Raw genomic sequence first — 18,672 nt, 5'->3', positions numbered from 1 at the left:
CCAGCATGGCCACAGCCTTTAAAATATTCATTAAATAAAAGAATAAAAGAATAAAAGAATATATATATATATATATATATATATATATATATATATATATATATATATATATGTTGTTGTACTTGGGGATGGTCATGTTGCCAGTTTAGCCAATAAAAACACACGCACTGTATATTTGGTGCTAATTTTCTTTTTTTTTTTTTTTTTTTCAGCTTTATATTACATTAATCTTAATCTTAATCTTATTTCGGCCAGAGTTCTTTCGTCACACTTCTGTGACCTCATCAGTGGTCCTTTGTTTCCTTCTTCTTTCTTATGTGTGTGTCTCACCTTGCTAACTATCAGCCATTTTATATATATATATATATATATATATATATATATATATATATATATATATATATATATATATATATACCTTTTTACATTTACTTGTTCCAATCATTAGACTGCGGCCATGCAGGGGCATCACCTTGGAGAGCTTTTAGTCGAATGTATCAATTCCAGTAATTATTTTTGTTTTAAAGTTTGATACTTATCCTATCGGTCCGTTTTGCCGAACCGCTAAATTCCGGAGACATGAACTTACCAAGATCGGTTGTCAACCGGTTTGGGGGGAGAAACACACACACACACACACACACACACACACACACACACACACACATACACACTCACACACACACTCACAAACACACACACACTCACACACACACTCACACACACACACACACACACACACACACACACACACACACACACTCACGCATACATATATATATATGTATGTATGTATATATCTGCTGGTGGTGGTGTGTTGATAGCGAAAAGTACTTTTTTTTAATGAACTGATTGTTTCTTAGAAAATTACTATTTTTAAATCTCACAACGTCGCTTAAACCATAAGTGCAATATTTATCGTCTGCTCGCTTAGAAAATTGATATTTGTTTATAAGGGTTAATTTAGCCTAAACCTTTGATTCACAAGAAACACGGACGCAAGCTGTCCGAAAATGGAAGCACGGGTATAGAGCCCGGATCAGAGAGGAACAGCGAGAAAATATTATAAAATGAGGGAAAGACAATACCGACGGAGACGTGAGGAAATAAATGTACACGAACGTCAAGAATATTTAAAGAAAGCTAAACTATGAATGATATAAAAAATGCAAATCATTCTTTCTTTCTTAAATAGGCCATCTTAATTTTTTCCATTCCGTGGAATTTCCACTAGTATATATATATATATATATATATATATTTCTATACACACAGACAGACAGAGTGAGTCAGTTAATTGTAAATCCGAACGAGAAGCTCACTCAAAGTTAGAGAGCATTACAGTATTTAAATAAAGATAGTTATGGCCGAATTGAAAAGGGTTACTCAGGATTTCACGTCCATAAAGCGATTAGCATTACATACGTTTCGTCAGACCCTGGGAACCCTGTGTAACCCTATGAACCGGTCATAACTATCTTTACTAAATATATACATATAAATATATATATCAAAAACTTTAAATAAGAGTTTTGACGCTAAATACATTTGGTAGATATCATTATATGAATACATATAAATATATATATATATATATATATGCTTGTGTGTGTGTGTGTGTGTGTGTGTGTGTGTGTGCATGCGTGCGTGTGTGTGCGCGTGCGTATGTGTGTGTGTGTTGGCGAAATTTTGTCGATATATTTGGCAGAATGTCACCTATCGAATAAGTGCGGTTCGGTAGCAGTACGAATTTACGTAATGTTATCTAGCATGTTATGTAATGAAGTTAACATTTGGGGAATAGACTGCGTTATTGAAATACATTCACTGATATTAAAAAAAAACTGTCTATTCGTTTTTGTTATAGTTTCGCTTTCCTTGTGGAAGTTTATGATTGTATCTCGGTCTATAGCTATTATCTAATTTATAAATCTGAATTTATTTAGTCTAAAACAAAAAGAAAACACACTAAGATTTTATAATGATATTTAATTTTCATATCTTATCATATTTATTGATAGTTATTAAAGCGCGAAACTTTGGTTGCTTTAAGTTCGGGATACCCTGTATATATGTACACTTTTTTGATGGGGTACACGAGACGGTTTTAGATTCGAAGAATACAGTATTTTTCAGAGTACAAAATGCACATTTTACCATAAAACTTAGTGTTAAAACATAGCTCTTTATAATTCTCTCTAAAAAAAAATTGAAAAATATATTATAGTAATGGATTTCAAGCCTATCTAAACAAATATAAAATCGTTACAATGCTGTTGACCACTCAAAGCGCTTAATGCAGTTAGTGCTGGAAATCGCCTAATCGGTTTTTCAATACTTATTGGCTACTCGACAGTTTGTACGTGCTTGCAGTCAAACTGGATGGCTAACCGAAAGCCGAAGTACTGTATTTAAGGATAGGATGTAAAATAGCTTGTTTACTTACATGTCATTCTTTTTAAAAAATGTTCATGTCTAAAGCAAAGCGGCTGTCATACACAGTAAAATTCAAATTATATGTGATTAATTATGCAAAACAAACTCATACAAATAGAACTACTAAAAGATGTTTGGGTCCGCTAGCAACAGAAAAACAAAATGATTCGTTATCAACTCGATCAAAAAGAAAAATAAATGCAGTTCCCAGTTGGGTGGAAATCAACATGGCAAGATCTCGAAAATAAACTATACAACTAAGTTGTAGATTAGAGGAAGTAGTATCTGTTTTCACAAATATGATTTTTTTTTTTTTTAAGTAAAGATAATTGCATGTCATAACAGTTTAGAAGATTTTACTGTTGATACATCATGGTTTTATCGGTTCATAAAAAGCAAAGGATTAGTTATCAGCTGCAACGAAAATTATTTAAAGAATACTGGATGAGTTTGACATGAAACAGCATTTTACAAGTATAACATAATTTCACAAGTTAAGAGATCATTTGAATCGTCTCAATTAACTACTATGAACAAAACTCCGTTTACATTTGCTGTTCAATCCAATAGAACAACTGATACAAAAGGTACGAAAGCTATGTCTGTAATACTTACTGGACAAGTATGTTGTGCAGATGGAAGACAAATTACAAACACTGTTATTTAAAAAAAAAAAGACTATAATTTACCCAATCTATATTCACCTACATGGAAAAGGATGGATGAAAGCGAAACACTTCTTTGATTTGAAAATATCTATTCGAAACGTCTCGGTAGTTTTTTAAAAAGCTTTCTCTCCTCCTCTGGGATTACTTTAGAGCTCATAAAACAGATGAAATAAAATAAAAGGCAAATGAGTTAAGGCACAATTACCGATTGTTATAGCTGGTAGTTTAACAAATCATCTGCAACTTCTCGAAGTTTTTGTTATTTTCTACTCGAGGCACAAGGCCCTAAATTTGGGAGGAGGGAGCCAGTCGATTAGATCGACCTCAGTGCGCAACTGATACTTAGTTTTTCGACCCCGAAAAGATGAAGGGCAATGTCGACCTCGTCGGAGTTTGAACTCAGAACGTAAAGACAGACGAAATACCGCTAAGCATTTCGACCGACGTGCTAACGTTTGTGCCAACTCTCCGCCTTTTTTCGATGTTTTTAACAAACCCTTTCAGACTTTAGTGAAAAAGAAGAGGAACAGTTGGATGCGACAGGAAGATTTTGTAACAGCAACTACTGGAGGAATGAAAAGGCTGACGAAGATTCAGGTTTCCATGTGGATAAAGAAATCGGTGGAAAATAAGACATGATATAGTGATTAAGTCATTTAAGATATGTGATATCAATAATGCAATGAACTGTGATCTAGAAAGACATCCTCGTTGATCATAATAGTGGATCCAATGACGAAATGGCTGATTCTTTTTCAAGCGAAATTGAAATCAATGCGGATGTTCAAGGTTCTGAATTACACTAGAGTATAATAGAAGACACTTGACCAAGGTGCCACGCAGTAGGGTTGAACACGAAATCTCGTGGTTGCAATGTGAGCTTTTAACCACATAATCATGCTGCACTTAGATAGATAGATAGATAGATAGATAGATAGATAGATAGATAGATAGATAGATAGATAGATAGATAGATAGATAGATAGATAGACAAAGCCCTCTTTACTAGCGTGCTAATCCGGTCTCTGAAAACCTGTCCCGACGGGAAAGACGCGTTTAGTTTTCAATAGCCGAGGCCCTGCCTATGTGTTTTATCTAAGTCTAGCATACATGTCACGAGTTTGTGATCCGTGTAGCTATGTGGTATTGTGGACACCCTATGCTATCATGCTATCTGTATCTACTCTCCTACACAGTACTCTATCTAGATATGATCTCGACGACCCGATGCGGTTACTCCATGTCCACGTTGGCGCATTCGGGTGGTCGAGTTGGTACCTGTCGGACAGTTGAAAGCATCTGAGCAGGTCTCTGAGGCATTTGCATCCCCGTCTATTCCTATCTCTGCCCACCTAGTCTAAATGCGTGTCCAATGTAGCATTCCAATTCCCCACTAAAAGTAAAGGACGTTCCTGGGAATACTTCTAGACGTCGAAAGAAATCCGGCCGACCTGTTAAAGGCGGTGCGTAGACTGATATGAGTCGAAAAGCACACCCATCGCTGCCGTCGACATCCAGGACAACCAGTCTACTCTCCGGGTCTATGAATATTGTCTTTACTTCGAGATCCAGACTCTTTCAAAAGAGTACCCCCGTGCCACTACCACCCATTCTCGGCATACAGGGAGAAAAATAAATGTTAAACTGTCTACCAAACATGGACGTTAGGGCCCGTGGATCATGGAGTCTGGTCTCACTTATGGATATGATTTCTAGTTCACGTAACTTTATGTCGTTTAAGAGGTACCCTTGTTTCCAAGAGGACCCCAAGCCACGCGCATTCACACAACCAAACTTGATCATAATCTTGATGATGTATGTGTTTAAACACTAGCGATAGGAACAGAGAGTCACTGTTCGAAAGTTTTTGTGTCTCCTCCTTCGGTTTTTCCTCGAGGAGATCACTGTAAACTTTTTTTATAGGAGTATTTCTGGCATCTTGCAACTGCCTTGGGTAAATAGATTTTAATGTGTGGTGCAGGGTTGGTGTGATGTGCAGTATTTTGATGTGTTCTGGCGGTGTTGTGTATGGGTGGTTGCTTATTTTTATGTCTTCGTGTGTTAAGTTTGTTTTTGTGTTGATGTATTCTATCAACTCTGTATTTTCCGTGATGATGGCAGTGAGCATTGTGTGTTTGTTTTGGGGGTGTTTTTGCTGGTGTTGGTGTTGTGTGTGCTAGTGTTGGTGTTCGGGGTGTTTTCGGGAGTTGTGTATCTCCCTGCTTTGTTGGTGTTTGCTTTTGTTCTTCTTTGCTCCTCTTCCTCCTTCCTTTTCTGGCCATTTGCCATTCCACATTACTTTCGTCTTCCGACGAAAGTTCTGAGGAATCGGAAGGGATAAGCGCATGTTATAGGCATCTGTGTGTGTTTCTGTCAGTGGTTGTGTTGCTGTTTCCGTTGGTGTTGGTTGCTGGTTATTTGTGTGAGGTGTATGTGATATGGGGGAGGGGGAATCAGTCTTTGAATTTTCTTTCCTTTCTCCTGTTTCTTCACTTGTTGTTGTCTTCTCGGTTGTTGGTTTTGCTGGTATTTCTCTTGTGGTTTTTTGTGTTGAAGGCAGTGTGGGCAGCAACGTTTTTTTTCACAAGTTTTGGTAGTTGTTGTTGTTGTTCTTTTTGGTTCTTTACGGCAGTTCGGCAATCAATCCTTTTTGAGGTGTGCCTTGCTGTCGCATATATAACAGCGTGGCCGCCTGCCCTCCACCACTACATACAACATTTGTTCAGGTGATAAATGTATGTAGGTAGGTATTTTGTTTGTAGAGTCCTCATTAATATGGAACAGAATTTCCAGTGTCTTACCGACAAAAATACAGACAAAAATACAGGAAAAAAGTCACCTAACTGCTACAACAGCAACCTCAGCCACAACCACTAGCATCACAACTACCAACAACACCACTAATACAACCACAACTGTAGCAGTTAGGTGACTTTTTTTCCTGTATTTTTGTCTGTAAGACACTGGAAATTCTGTTCCATATTAATGAGGACTCTACAAACAAAATACCTACCTACATACATTTATCACCTGAACAAATGTTGTATGTAGTGGTGGAGGGCAGGCGGCCACGCTGTTATATATGCGACAGCGAGGCACACCTCAAAATTTTTGGGGCCAATTAAACTTTTACTAGTATAGCGCCATGGATAATTCGATGTAATATACTTATTTTCTATTAAATATGTCACTTGGCCTTCACAAGACACTTTATTACTGTCAGAGGGTGACGGAAAGCAATCTGCATTACATTCTGTTTTATACATGCACAAATACATACATACAGACTGACAAACAGACAGACAGATACATATACAGATAGACAGACATGCAGACAGACAGAGAGACAGACAGGCAGGCAGACAGACAGACAGACAGACAGATATATAGACAGATAGATAGATAGATAGATAGATAGATAGATAGATAGATAGATAGATAGATAGATGCGTTCAAAGCCGTGTAATTAGGAAGTTTATTGGCTCTTGTTTTTATACCGCGAAGCGGCGCCTTAAGCAGGTGTCTTCTCCTACAACCTCGGGTCTTATACTGTCTATATATTTCAATAATTTTATCTGAAAGTGAAGCTGAAGCGAAACTGATGTTATATACTTTGACTAAGTGTCTAAGCGTAGAAGCTACTAATTATTTCTTCCATTCTGTCATTTCCATCATTTCAGTTATGTGAGATTGGAATCGCTTTGTAATTTAGAAAATTCGAAGCCATTCGTATACTGTCTTAGATGCTATTTATAGGAAAAATTATGGTTAAGTGGAGGAATGCAAATGTAATTCTTCAACTATGAAAATTCTGAAGTTATATCAATTATGCGGTAATCAAAAATATTATTTGTTTGATGAGAAATATAGAATCCACCTTCCGGGATACAACTCTGAAATTATTGGGCCTTTTATATGCATAAAGTTGGAATCGACACCAGATTACAAATACTGTATTTGAAGAGCTTATGACTATAAAGTGTAATTATTAAGAAATTTTCTCTTTCCAGAATATTAGATCTAGCTTGCTCCTTGAATTCTAAGAAACCAAGAAAGAATATTGCGAGTAAAAGATTTCAAATCTAAAATAATTCTTTCTAATCTTATCACAAGTTCAATAATTTTGAATGGAGGAGAAAGTCGATTACATTGACCTCAGTACTCAACTGGTGCCTCCTTTATCGACCCCGAATTTTATGAACGGCAAATTTGACCTCGGTGGCATTTCAACCTAAAACTTAAGTAACTGAAATAAATTCCGCTAAACGCTTCGTCCGGTGCAACAGCGATTCATCTAGCTCGCTGCCTTTTTCCAATCTAAATTTATGACACATGAATTGATTAAAGTGAAACTGCTCGGCATAAGCTTGAAATGGCATCTCATATTCGATGTTCATAAAGTTAGCCCCACTGTAACCGTTCACATAATTAGGAGTATAAGAGATGCTTTTGTTGTGATATTACGATAGTTACCACCCCAAATATCCTCAAGACGCGGCAAAGGTTGACCAAATCAACCTCAGTACTTTTGTGCAACATAATTTTATCGTCCCTACAAGTTTGAAAGGCAAATCAACATCACGCATTGCATTATATTTACAATGTATGTTAAAAATCTGTCGGCTCTGCCATCCACTGTCCAGTGGTGGAATAATGAAATCTAATTTTGAAACAAGGTTTAGTCGAGAACTACTTCAGTTTATCACTGCTACTTATTTCATTGACCCTGGAAGGATGAAAGGCATATCTCATGACGGCTGTATTCAAAATTAGAACAGAATGTAACGCAGATTGCTTTCCGTCACCCTCTGACAGTAATAAAGTGTCTTGTGAAGGCCAAGTGACATATTTAATAGAAAATAAGTATATTACATCGAATTTACCACGGCGCTATTCTAGTAAAAGTTTAATTGACCCCAAAAATAATGAAGGAGGAACCGAAACAGAAGAGAATTGATCCCAATACCCAGGAAAATTACGCTAAATACGGTAAGACATTTCGGTATTTAGACATTTCAACACAAATATAAAAATATGAAACTATGCAGGTGAAATTTTATGTAGTGAAAGATGGTGCTATAGAAATGAATATCTGTGTGTGTGTGTGTGTGTGTGTGTTGTGCTTAATATCTACTTACACAAAAATCTACACACATTCACATACGCTTGCACATAAACATGCATACAATTATATCTTTGGTGTGTGTGTGTGTGTGTGTGTGTGTGTGTGTGTGTGTGTGTGTGTGTGTGTGTGTGTGTACATGAATTTAATGATCATATTTCGAGGTGAACGTATTCGAAATTCAATTTATTATATTCATTTATAAACCAGTCTAATTCCGTGCATTCTGTTCAGAATGTGAGATATTTAAGGCTAAAATCTAATCGTAGCAATTTAGAGATGCACAAGAGAAAATCAAACGATTCAATAATGACCCCCCGAACGAGGAGACTTTTATGTTCGAAATCAATTATTTCTTGTTATAAGCCTCGCCAAACACATCGTAATTATTCAATTAATATTCGAGGTAATTTAATAGAAATTTTATGAAGTAATCAAGAAGGTCTGTATAACGAGAAATACTTTCACGAACAGTGTTGCATTCTATTATGATCTGATGTGTATGTAGCAATATTGTTGAGAATACAAGAAGATATTCCAGTTTCGAAAATATCTCCTCCCCGCCGGCTGGTGTCGGTCGTTGTTAGAAAATATTCGTGTATATGTTAATTGAAAGATGACCGACTAGATAATGTATTGCATTAGAACGACTACAGTACAGAGACACACACATATACACAGATACACACACTCGTATATATTATACAGATATGCTTTTACATATATATATATATAAGGTATCCCAAAAGTCACTATACACTTTCTATTTCCTATTTCGTTTCAGGTATCATTCGGAGAGACGTGACGCCATCAGCATTTGACACCTTAGACTTTGCAGTTTTTGTAAGTGTATCATTCCCTAGCCCATGGCACACCATACCACCAGCTTCAGAGAGTTTCTTTCATGTTCGAGAATTTCTGCTGGTTTTGATTTTCCCTAAATTTGACTATTGTGTGGGTTTACCCACCAGAGAGATGAAAGATAGACTCATCGCTGAACCAATAGTTTTCCAAGAACTGAGAGTCGTTTTAGTAATGGTGGAGGAATGATTCACACATTTCCACACGAGCATCAAAATCTTCCGCTTGAAGAACAACCTGAAGTCGGTATGGGTAGAGCTTTATCACTCTCCGAAGCATCGGCTGAATCGAACTTTGTTAATGCTTCCAGTGCAGTCCTCCGGAGGGACTTCCTCTGGCTTTTTGCGAACACCTGCTTCAGAAGTTCGATGTTTGTCCCCCTCCATCATTTGACAACCAGTGTTGGTGCGCTTACGTTCCCATAATTTAGCGGTTCGGCGAAAGAGACCGATAAGATAAGCGCCAGGTTTAAAAAGAAAATAAGTACTAGGGTCAATAATTCGACTAAAATTCTTCAAGGCGGTGCCCCAGCGTAACCGCAATCTAGTGACTGAACCAAGTAAAAGATACAAGATATGCATAAATATATCATATATGTGTTTATGTAAGGAGGATAGAGAGAGATACTGAGAGAAACATATAGGTATGTATGTACATGTATATATACATTGACATATATAGGTAGATTGTAGACATAAGAACCAAAGAATTACATTTTAATTTATCTAAGCGAGATATCTAATCTGTCAAAGTGCACGACGACTCAGGTAGCAGTAGTCATTGCTATGACCATATGTGTATGTAACTTGAATAATCGGATAAATTGAACCTTCAGTGTACAACATAAACCAAAATATGGAATATTTAAAAGTGACACGAAATATCAAAATGTTTCGGCAATTATTTATAAGGTGTATTTCAGAAAGTTTGAAACATTTTCAAGGGAGACATTTATTAATTTCAAAGAAGTACAAAACTTTAATCTCCTTCAAAGTAGGATCCTCTGACTTTAATGCCCTTGTTGTAGAGCTCCAGCCCCTTTGTGAAGGTCCCATGGAAGTCCGTCAAAGTGAAGGTGTCCACGACCCTTCTCACAGACGCCTTTATCTTCTCAATATTTTCAAATGGCAACTCCTGAGTTTTTCTTTCAACTTGGGAAGCAATCAAAATCACAGGGTACAAGGCCAGGATTGTAGGGAGAATGAGGGACAATTTTGATACCCATCTCTATCAATTACTTGGTTAACATGGAGGAACTGTGGCTTTGTGCATTGTCTTCGTGCAGGTACCACTGACCTGAGTAGTATAGCACTGGGCTTTTGTGACGATGTCTCTTCCTGAACTGTCTCAAAACCTGCACAAAGTAGAGAGGAAATACACTTGATGTACGTGATGCTTTGCTGTCGAAAAAAAAGGATCATCATGAGCTTCAATGCTTTACCTAGTCTTCTTAGGTCTTGAGAATCCAGGGGGCTTCCAATGAGCATTCAGTCTCTTGAGCTCTGAGTCATAACAGTAGATCCAGCTTTCGTCAGAAGTTACCAGAGACCAAAGTACATTTGGATTATAGGTAACAAGCTCAACTATCTCCCTACAGTGACCAACGCATTTTTCCTCTATTCGTCACTGAGCCCTCTGGGAAAAAATTATACGCATGTTCAGATCTTCATGAATAATTCTATCTACAATTGCTACACCAACTTCAAACTATACGCTTATCGTTTTTTTTTTTTACGACATGCTTATTGCTTTTATAGACCAGCTCAGATGTTTTGACGTCCCTCTTCCTTTCACATCTCATATAGTTTCTTACCTCTCTTTACCACCCTTGAACCTCTTGTGCAAAAATATATGCTCAGTTCATGCAAGTTAATTCATAAGCAGTGTATAACATTTCATAAAACTTTATAGCATTTTCGCCTGGTTTAACACAAAATTTCATTGCATAGAAAGCTTCTAAATTGTCATCACGCCGAACTGCATTCTTCAAACTAGTCAACTGTGACGCACATTGTTTAATAGGGGGGTGTTCAAAGAGCTATTACAGCCGTCTCCTTCAGTCTAGAATAAAGAAGTCGGCAGGTCAGTTTATTAGACAAACAGTAAGGAAATACTAAAACTACAATGATCTAGGGCAGTTATAACTGCCTATCACAAAACTGCTTCAAACTTGCTGGAATGCATCTGGTATGTGGTCCGCTGTTCTTAAACTAAAGACAGACACTCATTTTATCACAAAGTATTTAGCCGTTGTTAAGGTCGATGAGGAACAAACAAAACAATGAAGAACTCACTTTATATATCACAAGAAAACATCAATTATCAAAGAATTATATCTTTAGGAGATTCGACAGAAGAAGTATTCTAATTTGGGACGTTTAAATACATTCCAGTTGCAATATAGTAAATATATGTACATAAAACCAATCAGTACACACGCGTTCTCTCAAAGCAGCAAGCCTTTTCAATACCCTCAGGCTTCTCACACGTCGGGAGAAGGTCACAATCTGTAAAAGTAGGTGAGGTGAATGAGTGCATTTGATAACAATTGTATAATTTTCCGAAATAGCCTCTAGCAGCATGAAACCTTCACAGCTGGTTGTATTACACACACACACGTGCGTGTATGTATGTGTGTTTGTGTGCGCACACGTGTATACCACGACCGACTTCTGGTACTCGAGCCAGATCTTACAATTTTAAAAGTTATCAAAGCCAAAGCCAGCTAATCAAATTGGGATGCATACAACATGCATCTACTTTCATCCGGTTGTTTATAATAAAGATTTAAAATTTAGCTTGCTTACCAACCACATGGTCCCGGGTTCAGTCCCACTGTGTGGCATCTTGGGCAAGTGTCTTCTACTATAGCCTCGGGCCGACCAAAGCCTTGTGAGTGGATTTGGTAGACGGAAACTGAAAGAAGCCTGTCGTATATATGTATATATATATATATGTATGTGTGTATGTGTTTGTATGTTTGTGTTTGTCCTTCCAACATCGCTTGACAACCGATGCTGGTGTGTTTATGTCCCCGTAACTTAGCGGTTCGGCAAAAGACACCGATAGAATAAATACTAGGCTTCCAAAGAATAAGTCCTGGGGTTGATTTGCTCGACTAAAGGCGGTGCTCCAGCATGGCCACAGTCAAAAGACTGAAACAAGTAAAAGAGTAAAAGAGTATTCATTTACATATTTTGGGCATATATGGCTGTTTTGCAATGAAGCAACCGTGCGTGTGTGCGCGCGGGCGGGCGAGCGTGTGTATGTGCGTGTGAGTGTATGTAGATATTTAAACATGGGAATTATTGCATTATTGCGGATACTTACGTGAGATTCGTGACATGACAGAGTTTTCTGGAATTGATAGGAGTCAGTCGGTATAAAATCTGAAACAGCAAATCATAGATGAAATGAGATGACATCATATTTTTTTAAGTCACAATGTTCTTGTCGACTAGTCGATGTTATGATACTAAATTTGAGCATGTGTAGGTTGATATCTACAGAAAACTTATCCGAAAGGAGAATTCGAGAGTGGGATTCTTTCCGCAAGAACTGAGTAAAGAGATTGTGCAAGTTTTCACTAGGAAAATATCAATGCGGAACATAGATGTATCTCATATTACAGTTTGCGTATGGATGTCGCTATACTATATGATTATAAGTGTGAATGTTGTCTACCCTCACCTTGAATACTGTTGTCTGCTATGGTCTCCCTACACGAGCCAGAATATTAAAAATCTTGAAGCACCAAAGAGATCAATTACAAAAGAAATTAATGGCATGTCTGGTCTTAATTACTGGGATCGACTCGGGAATCTCAAACTGTATTCTTTCCAGCACCGCCGAGAGCGCTTTATTATTTGTATCATGTGGAAATTGTTCCGACAGTATTGCCCGTATGATATCGGTATCACTTTTAAAAATCCACCCAAGGCTTGGTCCCCGTCCCATGCATCCTCTACAGAAATCATGCACTAAGACAGAACTACTTCTCCCCAACTGGACCTGCTCTTTTAACATCATTCCAAATTATAAAAAGGAGGAAAAAGATTTCATAACCTTCAAAAAGGTCATGGATGAATATCTCCAACAAATCCTAGATAAACCACCTACACCCGGATATACTGCTGAAAACAACAACTCTTTAATCGAATGGGCAAGGTGCCTAGAAATAACTGTACAAAAATACATTATTAAATGTCTTTTCCAGGTGGAGCTATTAAGTTAGCTATGGCCAGGGCCAATGTGGCCGAAACCTATCTAAGTATCTAAGTATATATATATATATATATATATATACAAAGGCGGGCGAAATGCTTACCGGTATTTCGTCTGCCATTACGTTCTGTGTTCAAATTCCGCCGAGGTCGGCTTTATCTTTCATCCTTTCGGGATCGATTAAATAAGTACCAGTTATGCACTGGAGTCGATGTAATCGACTTTATCCCTTTGTTTGTCCCCTCTTCGTTTAACCCTCCCCTACATACCCCACCTCTACCCCCACCTTCAGCCTAACTCACACCCCACCCTTGCTTTCCCCACTCTCGCTTCCCCCACATCCCAACACCATCACACCACACACCATTACACCATTCACCACCATACCACACAACACCACATCACATCACATCACCACGCACACACTAGCTCTGACCACTTCCCAGCTCGACATCCACACACCTACACATACACACACGCACACGTCAAGGTTACCAGTCCTCTTCCACACGCACATACATGCTGTCTTATACACACGCACGCGCACCTTCATTTTGGGATCACCACTACTTTATTATTTCCCCTTCTTCCTAGCTCTCCTGTGTGATCCCTCTGTCCGGAATTCGCCATGATGGATCGCTAGCCACTACATATTCTTTATTTTCTCTCCTTGTTTCTTTCTGTGTTCCTTTCTGTGGAAGAGCGTATGCTTGAAACGTTAAAGACTTTTTCCCTTCTCGAGCGTTAAACTAATACATCTGTTTGTTGTCTACACCACCTGTCTTCGTCTTTTGTTTTGTTTTTTCTTTGTGAATTCTCCCTATATATATATATATATATATATATATATATATATTCAGATTTGCGTTTGGGCTTCTGTAGTTTGTGAACAAGAAAAACTACAATTGGACATTTATTTGCAATCACTACAATTGTTTCTACGCAAAGTAGTTCTCCAGGCTTGCATGTATTTGGTTATGTAACCGTTTCTCTGCATTATGAGATTTAGTTATGTTTCCTCGGGCGGTATAATATAAATATTGTCTCCATATTCTCGGTTTCAAGTGCATTTTATCTGTCTGTTGTGGCCTGCGAGTTAGTAGTAGCCACTGAATGTATCAAGAGATGTGTTGTGACTGAAGGTTTGTTGATAAACTTCTTTGAATGTATGGATGGAGTGGGATGGGGGTTTCGTTATTATTAGCTACGAACACGACAGACAGATAAGATGCTCTTGAAACCGAGAATTTGAGTTTACGGAGACAATATTGATATATCACCTTAGGAAACACGACTAGATCTCATAATACAGGGAAACGGTTACATAACCAAATACATGCATGCCTGGAGAAGTATGTTGTGTAGAAAAATTGTAGTGATTGCAAATAAATGACCGACAGTACTCCTTGTTGACACCAACTTATTCAATTACTTATTCACACACAACAGGAGCCTAAACACAAATCTGAAAGTCCGCATAATACTACTACTAGTTATATATATATATATATATATATATATATATATATATATATATATATATATATATATATATATATAAGAATGAAGGTGGCTAGACACAGTATGAAATCAAAAAAGAAAAGTTCGATCGTTATTAATAGTGACTGTGGGTGCGGGGTAGGATCTACATTGCTAGAAACAAGAGACAAAGACCCTTATAGCCAGAAAAAGCACAAGTCCATGTACTGACAGTGGAGATAACCTCCCCACAGCGAGCGAGGGTACTATATTGGCAAGCCAATTTCACTTGGAATTAAAACTCATCAGTAGTATTACATCACTGATGGTTAAGCTAAATCTTACCTGTCAGTATAGAGAATTTACTATAAGAATCAATGACTGATTCAGTAAAATTGTTATGTGAAAATAATGAAATAATGCAGGTAGCCAGACGTAATATAAAAACAAAAAGGAGAAATTGAATTATCACTAATAGCGACTGAGGATGCAGGGTAGCATTCTTATGGTAAATCTGAAAGTAATAACCTTCTTATGGTGTTTTTTAAGATTAGCATTATTGATGTGCAGGCGTTTAGTGAAAGATGGTGAATAGCTGTAGACTGGCAGAATGTTGTAGAACCATTTGGTGGCGATGATATTCTCAGCTGCGTAGCTGCATTTGTCTCTCAAACATAAGATTCTGTTTCGTATGTAGGCACCTTTACTCTCGTGTTAAGGGCTGATGCGGTGTGCTAATAGGTTCTTACCAGCTAATTTCTTCTAATATTCGGTATAAATGGACTTCTCCTGAGTTAGAAATCGATCCAGATTTATCAGGGTGTTCAATCTCGAATTTGATGTGCTCGTAAGTGATGTTAAATTTTCGGTATATGAGGCCGGTCTGCACCCGGGAAGACCTGGTTATTGGGATATCATCCACAAACCTAAAGAAGATGCAAAAGTGCAGTGCAAAGCACTGTGCGCTTCAGTAAGTAATGGCCAGAAGACCGGATGGGTTTTACCTCAATAATAGACTTGAGACCTGCATGTCATCGTACTGAAAGTATGTGCTCCTTACCATGATTGGCAATTGCTCCTGAACGTCTAAGGGTGTGAGACCGAAATAATGGAGGTTGATGGAAGAAATAGAAAAGGTAAGAGGAAGACGAGAAAGAGAAGAAAATGAAGACATAGAAGGAAAGAGAGGAAACTGCGAGAGAAATGTGTGATATAGAGACACGCACACAACCACACACGCGCACACGCACATATGTATATAAGACAAAGTTATTCTATTCCAAACCGGTAGAAAAATAGGAAAAGGGAGTTGAAAATATACTGGTTTCGTTTTAAACATTCTTGAAGACTTAACCGGTTTCACATATTTCTCTGATTTTCAAAAGTTGAGGCAGATGTGGAGCTATGCTGCAATGGTCCTATTTCTCTCTCTCTCTCTCTCTCTTTCTCTCTCTCTTTCTCTCCCTATCTATCTATCTCTCCCCCTCTCATTGTGTACATACACACACACATACATACATACATACATATATATATATATATATATATATATATATATATATATATATATATATATATATATATATATATATACATATATATATATATATATATATATATATATATATATGGATTCGTTATTTGCAGCGGGAAGCAGTATTAGTTCAACACACCATTCTATATATCTTACTAAATATGGACATACTGAAATGACAAATAGTGCCAAAAAGCACAGAAGTATATCAGTACCAGGCGGAAAGCGTCCACTAGCTGCGGTAAAGTTGCTAAACCTTGATGTCAGTGTCTTTATGCGTTAGTATCTATTAGTAACCGCATGTTTAGCCAAATGTAGCCTCCATTGACATAGAGTAAAAAAGAAAAGGATAAAGATCCTTCCCGGTGTACATGAACACATAAGGCCGGTTCCCGGTTTTCATAGCAGCGTATATGTTCCCCACCTGGAAAGAGACGGCGCTCCGTCGCAGGATTGCTCATTCTTGCCAGCTCTGTAGAGTGGAGCAATGTGAAATTAAGTTCTTTGCTCAAGAACACTGCGTGACGCCCGGTCCAGGAATCAAACGTTCAATTTTATGATCATAAATCCAGCACCTTAACCTCTAAGGCACACACCTCCACAATGACATAGAGTAAAATATCCGTTATTAGCGATGGAAACCTCATCGGTTTAGTATAACATTCTGTATGACTTACTTCAGATGGAAATACTGTAAAAAGCCACAAATTTGTGGTATTCGTCCTGAGAAAGCATCTCGTATAGACATATAGCTCTAAAACGCGTTTAATACTAAAATAGTTTTAGCACAACATCTCTATACGAGATGCTTTCTCAAGACGAAAACTGCAGTTCTGTGAATTTCCACACTATATCTACGTTAAGTAAGACTAAATAGTTTAAACAACATCTGCTGGCATGTCCCAACGTTTCATATCACGGAAAAAAATTCAAAAAAGAAATTAGAAGCAGTTCGTATGTCGGCTGTGGTTTTTAGGCGTAAGAGAATATATCCTCCATGCGCCTGGTGCAAAAGACACCTACATACATACATACATACATACATACATACATACATACATACATACATACATACATCTCACATTTTGACATGAAAAGTACATAATAACTACCTTTAAACTAAGATCTGATGAGCATGCCTTTCTTTCCCTGTGACGGGGACATTGGCTATAAAGGAGGAGTCATTCACCTTCAGTTTACTGCTATAAACTCTCCCACAATATTCTAATGTAAAGTAAATCTAGCACAAGCATTTTAGCTTTGAAAAGCATATGAAGGCACATAATTCCACTTTCTCGATGGTATTTTAGACGAGTAAATGAAGAATCGAGAGAAAGATGTTGGTTAATTTATAGATAGATAGATAGATAGATAGATAGATAGATAGATAGATAGATAGATAGATAGATAAACAGACAGACAGATAAGCTTCTGCCGATTAAAAGTAATATACGCATGTTTATAAAGAGAGAACGGGAGGAGAGAGAGGGAGGAGCCAGAGATTCCACTAGCAATCAGAAACAGTGTGGTGTGTTGATCATTTAGTTACTACTCTCCCATATTTTGCGGTTACATTTTATATTCTGATTCATTATATATTTTAGATGTACTCTGTTATGTTTAAAAACGATTCAGTCTCGACTTTAAATTTTAAGCTCCTCGGCCACTATTGTTCATGAGTTTTATCAATGGTTGTTAATGCAGAACTTCTTACAAACCTCTTAGCATGGTATTTTGTGGTTCTATTTTAATTTGATTTTTAATTTTCTAACAATTTCTATTCTTCCGCAACACTTCTCACAACTGTCTGTTACCTTAACCCTGATTTAGAAGTGTTTCTCTTTTTCCTCTGCTAATAGAAAGCAGGGTTCTTTTTATCTATTAATTTTAGTTTCTTTTCATTCTTTTTTAGATATTTTTATAAGAAACCTTATTTTAATTTTCTAATTTCTAATTTCAAAATGCCTTTGTCTGTATTTACAGCAAATAAATTTTTTTCTAAGTTAGACATTGTGTGGTAGATTCGGAAAGTGATCTCTTCTTTGTTTTCTTGTTTAGCATTGCTTGTATTTCAGAATGCTGCAACTATTTCATTGGAATAGCTAAAATATTGATGCCTATTATCTTATAATTAGTATTTGGCTTAGTTATAAGAATTAAGCTTACACGTCTATAATATTCTTTCATCTGTTAATGTTGTACTCTGTTTAGATTATTTATTGAGAAGTATTTGCGAATATGCGTTTGATCTAATTATCGATATTTCTTTATCTGAAATTACATCAGTGGCTTTAAATAATTTTCTCTTGTTTTCTGCATTTCTTTTTTCTAAATCAAATTTAATATGC

At 37.1% G+C, this 18,672-nt stretch overlaps 1 protein-coding gene across 3 annotated transcripts in view; it reads right to left on the bottom strand.

The window, feature by feature from the left end:
- The window catches only part of LOC106874046 (uncharacterized), a 163,102-nt gene that overhangs the window by 97,917 nt on the left and 46,513 nt on the right, over nt 1-18,672 (bottom strand). For all 3 annotated transcript variants that reach the window (XM_052969498.2, XM_089355238.1, XM_052969501.2), the window contains one exon: nt 12,418-12,476. In XM_052969498.2, coding sequence (XP_052825458.2) covers nt 12,418-12,476 — 59 coding nt within the window. The remainder of the gene's footprint in view (nt 1-12,417; nt 12,477-18,672) is intronic.

The sequence above is a fragment of the Octopus bimaculoides genome, chromosome 7 (genome assembly GCF_046866305.1).
Source record: "Octopus bimaculoides isolate indiv1 chromosome 7, ASM4686630v1, whole genome shotgun sequence".
NCBI lineage: Eukaryota > Metazoa > Mollusca > Cephalopoda > Octopoda > Octopodidae > Octopus > Octopus bimaculoides.
Note: the sequence above shows the minus strand (reverse complement) of the source record. Positions and strands in the feature narration are given on the sequence as shown.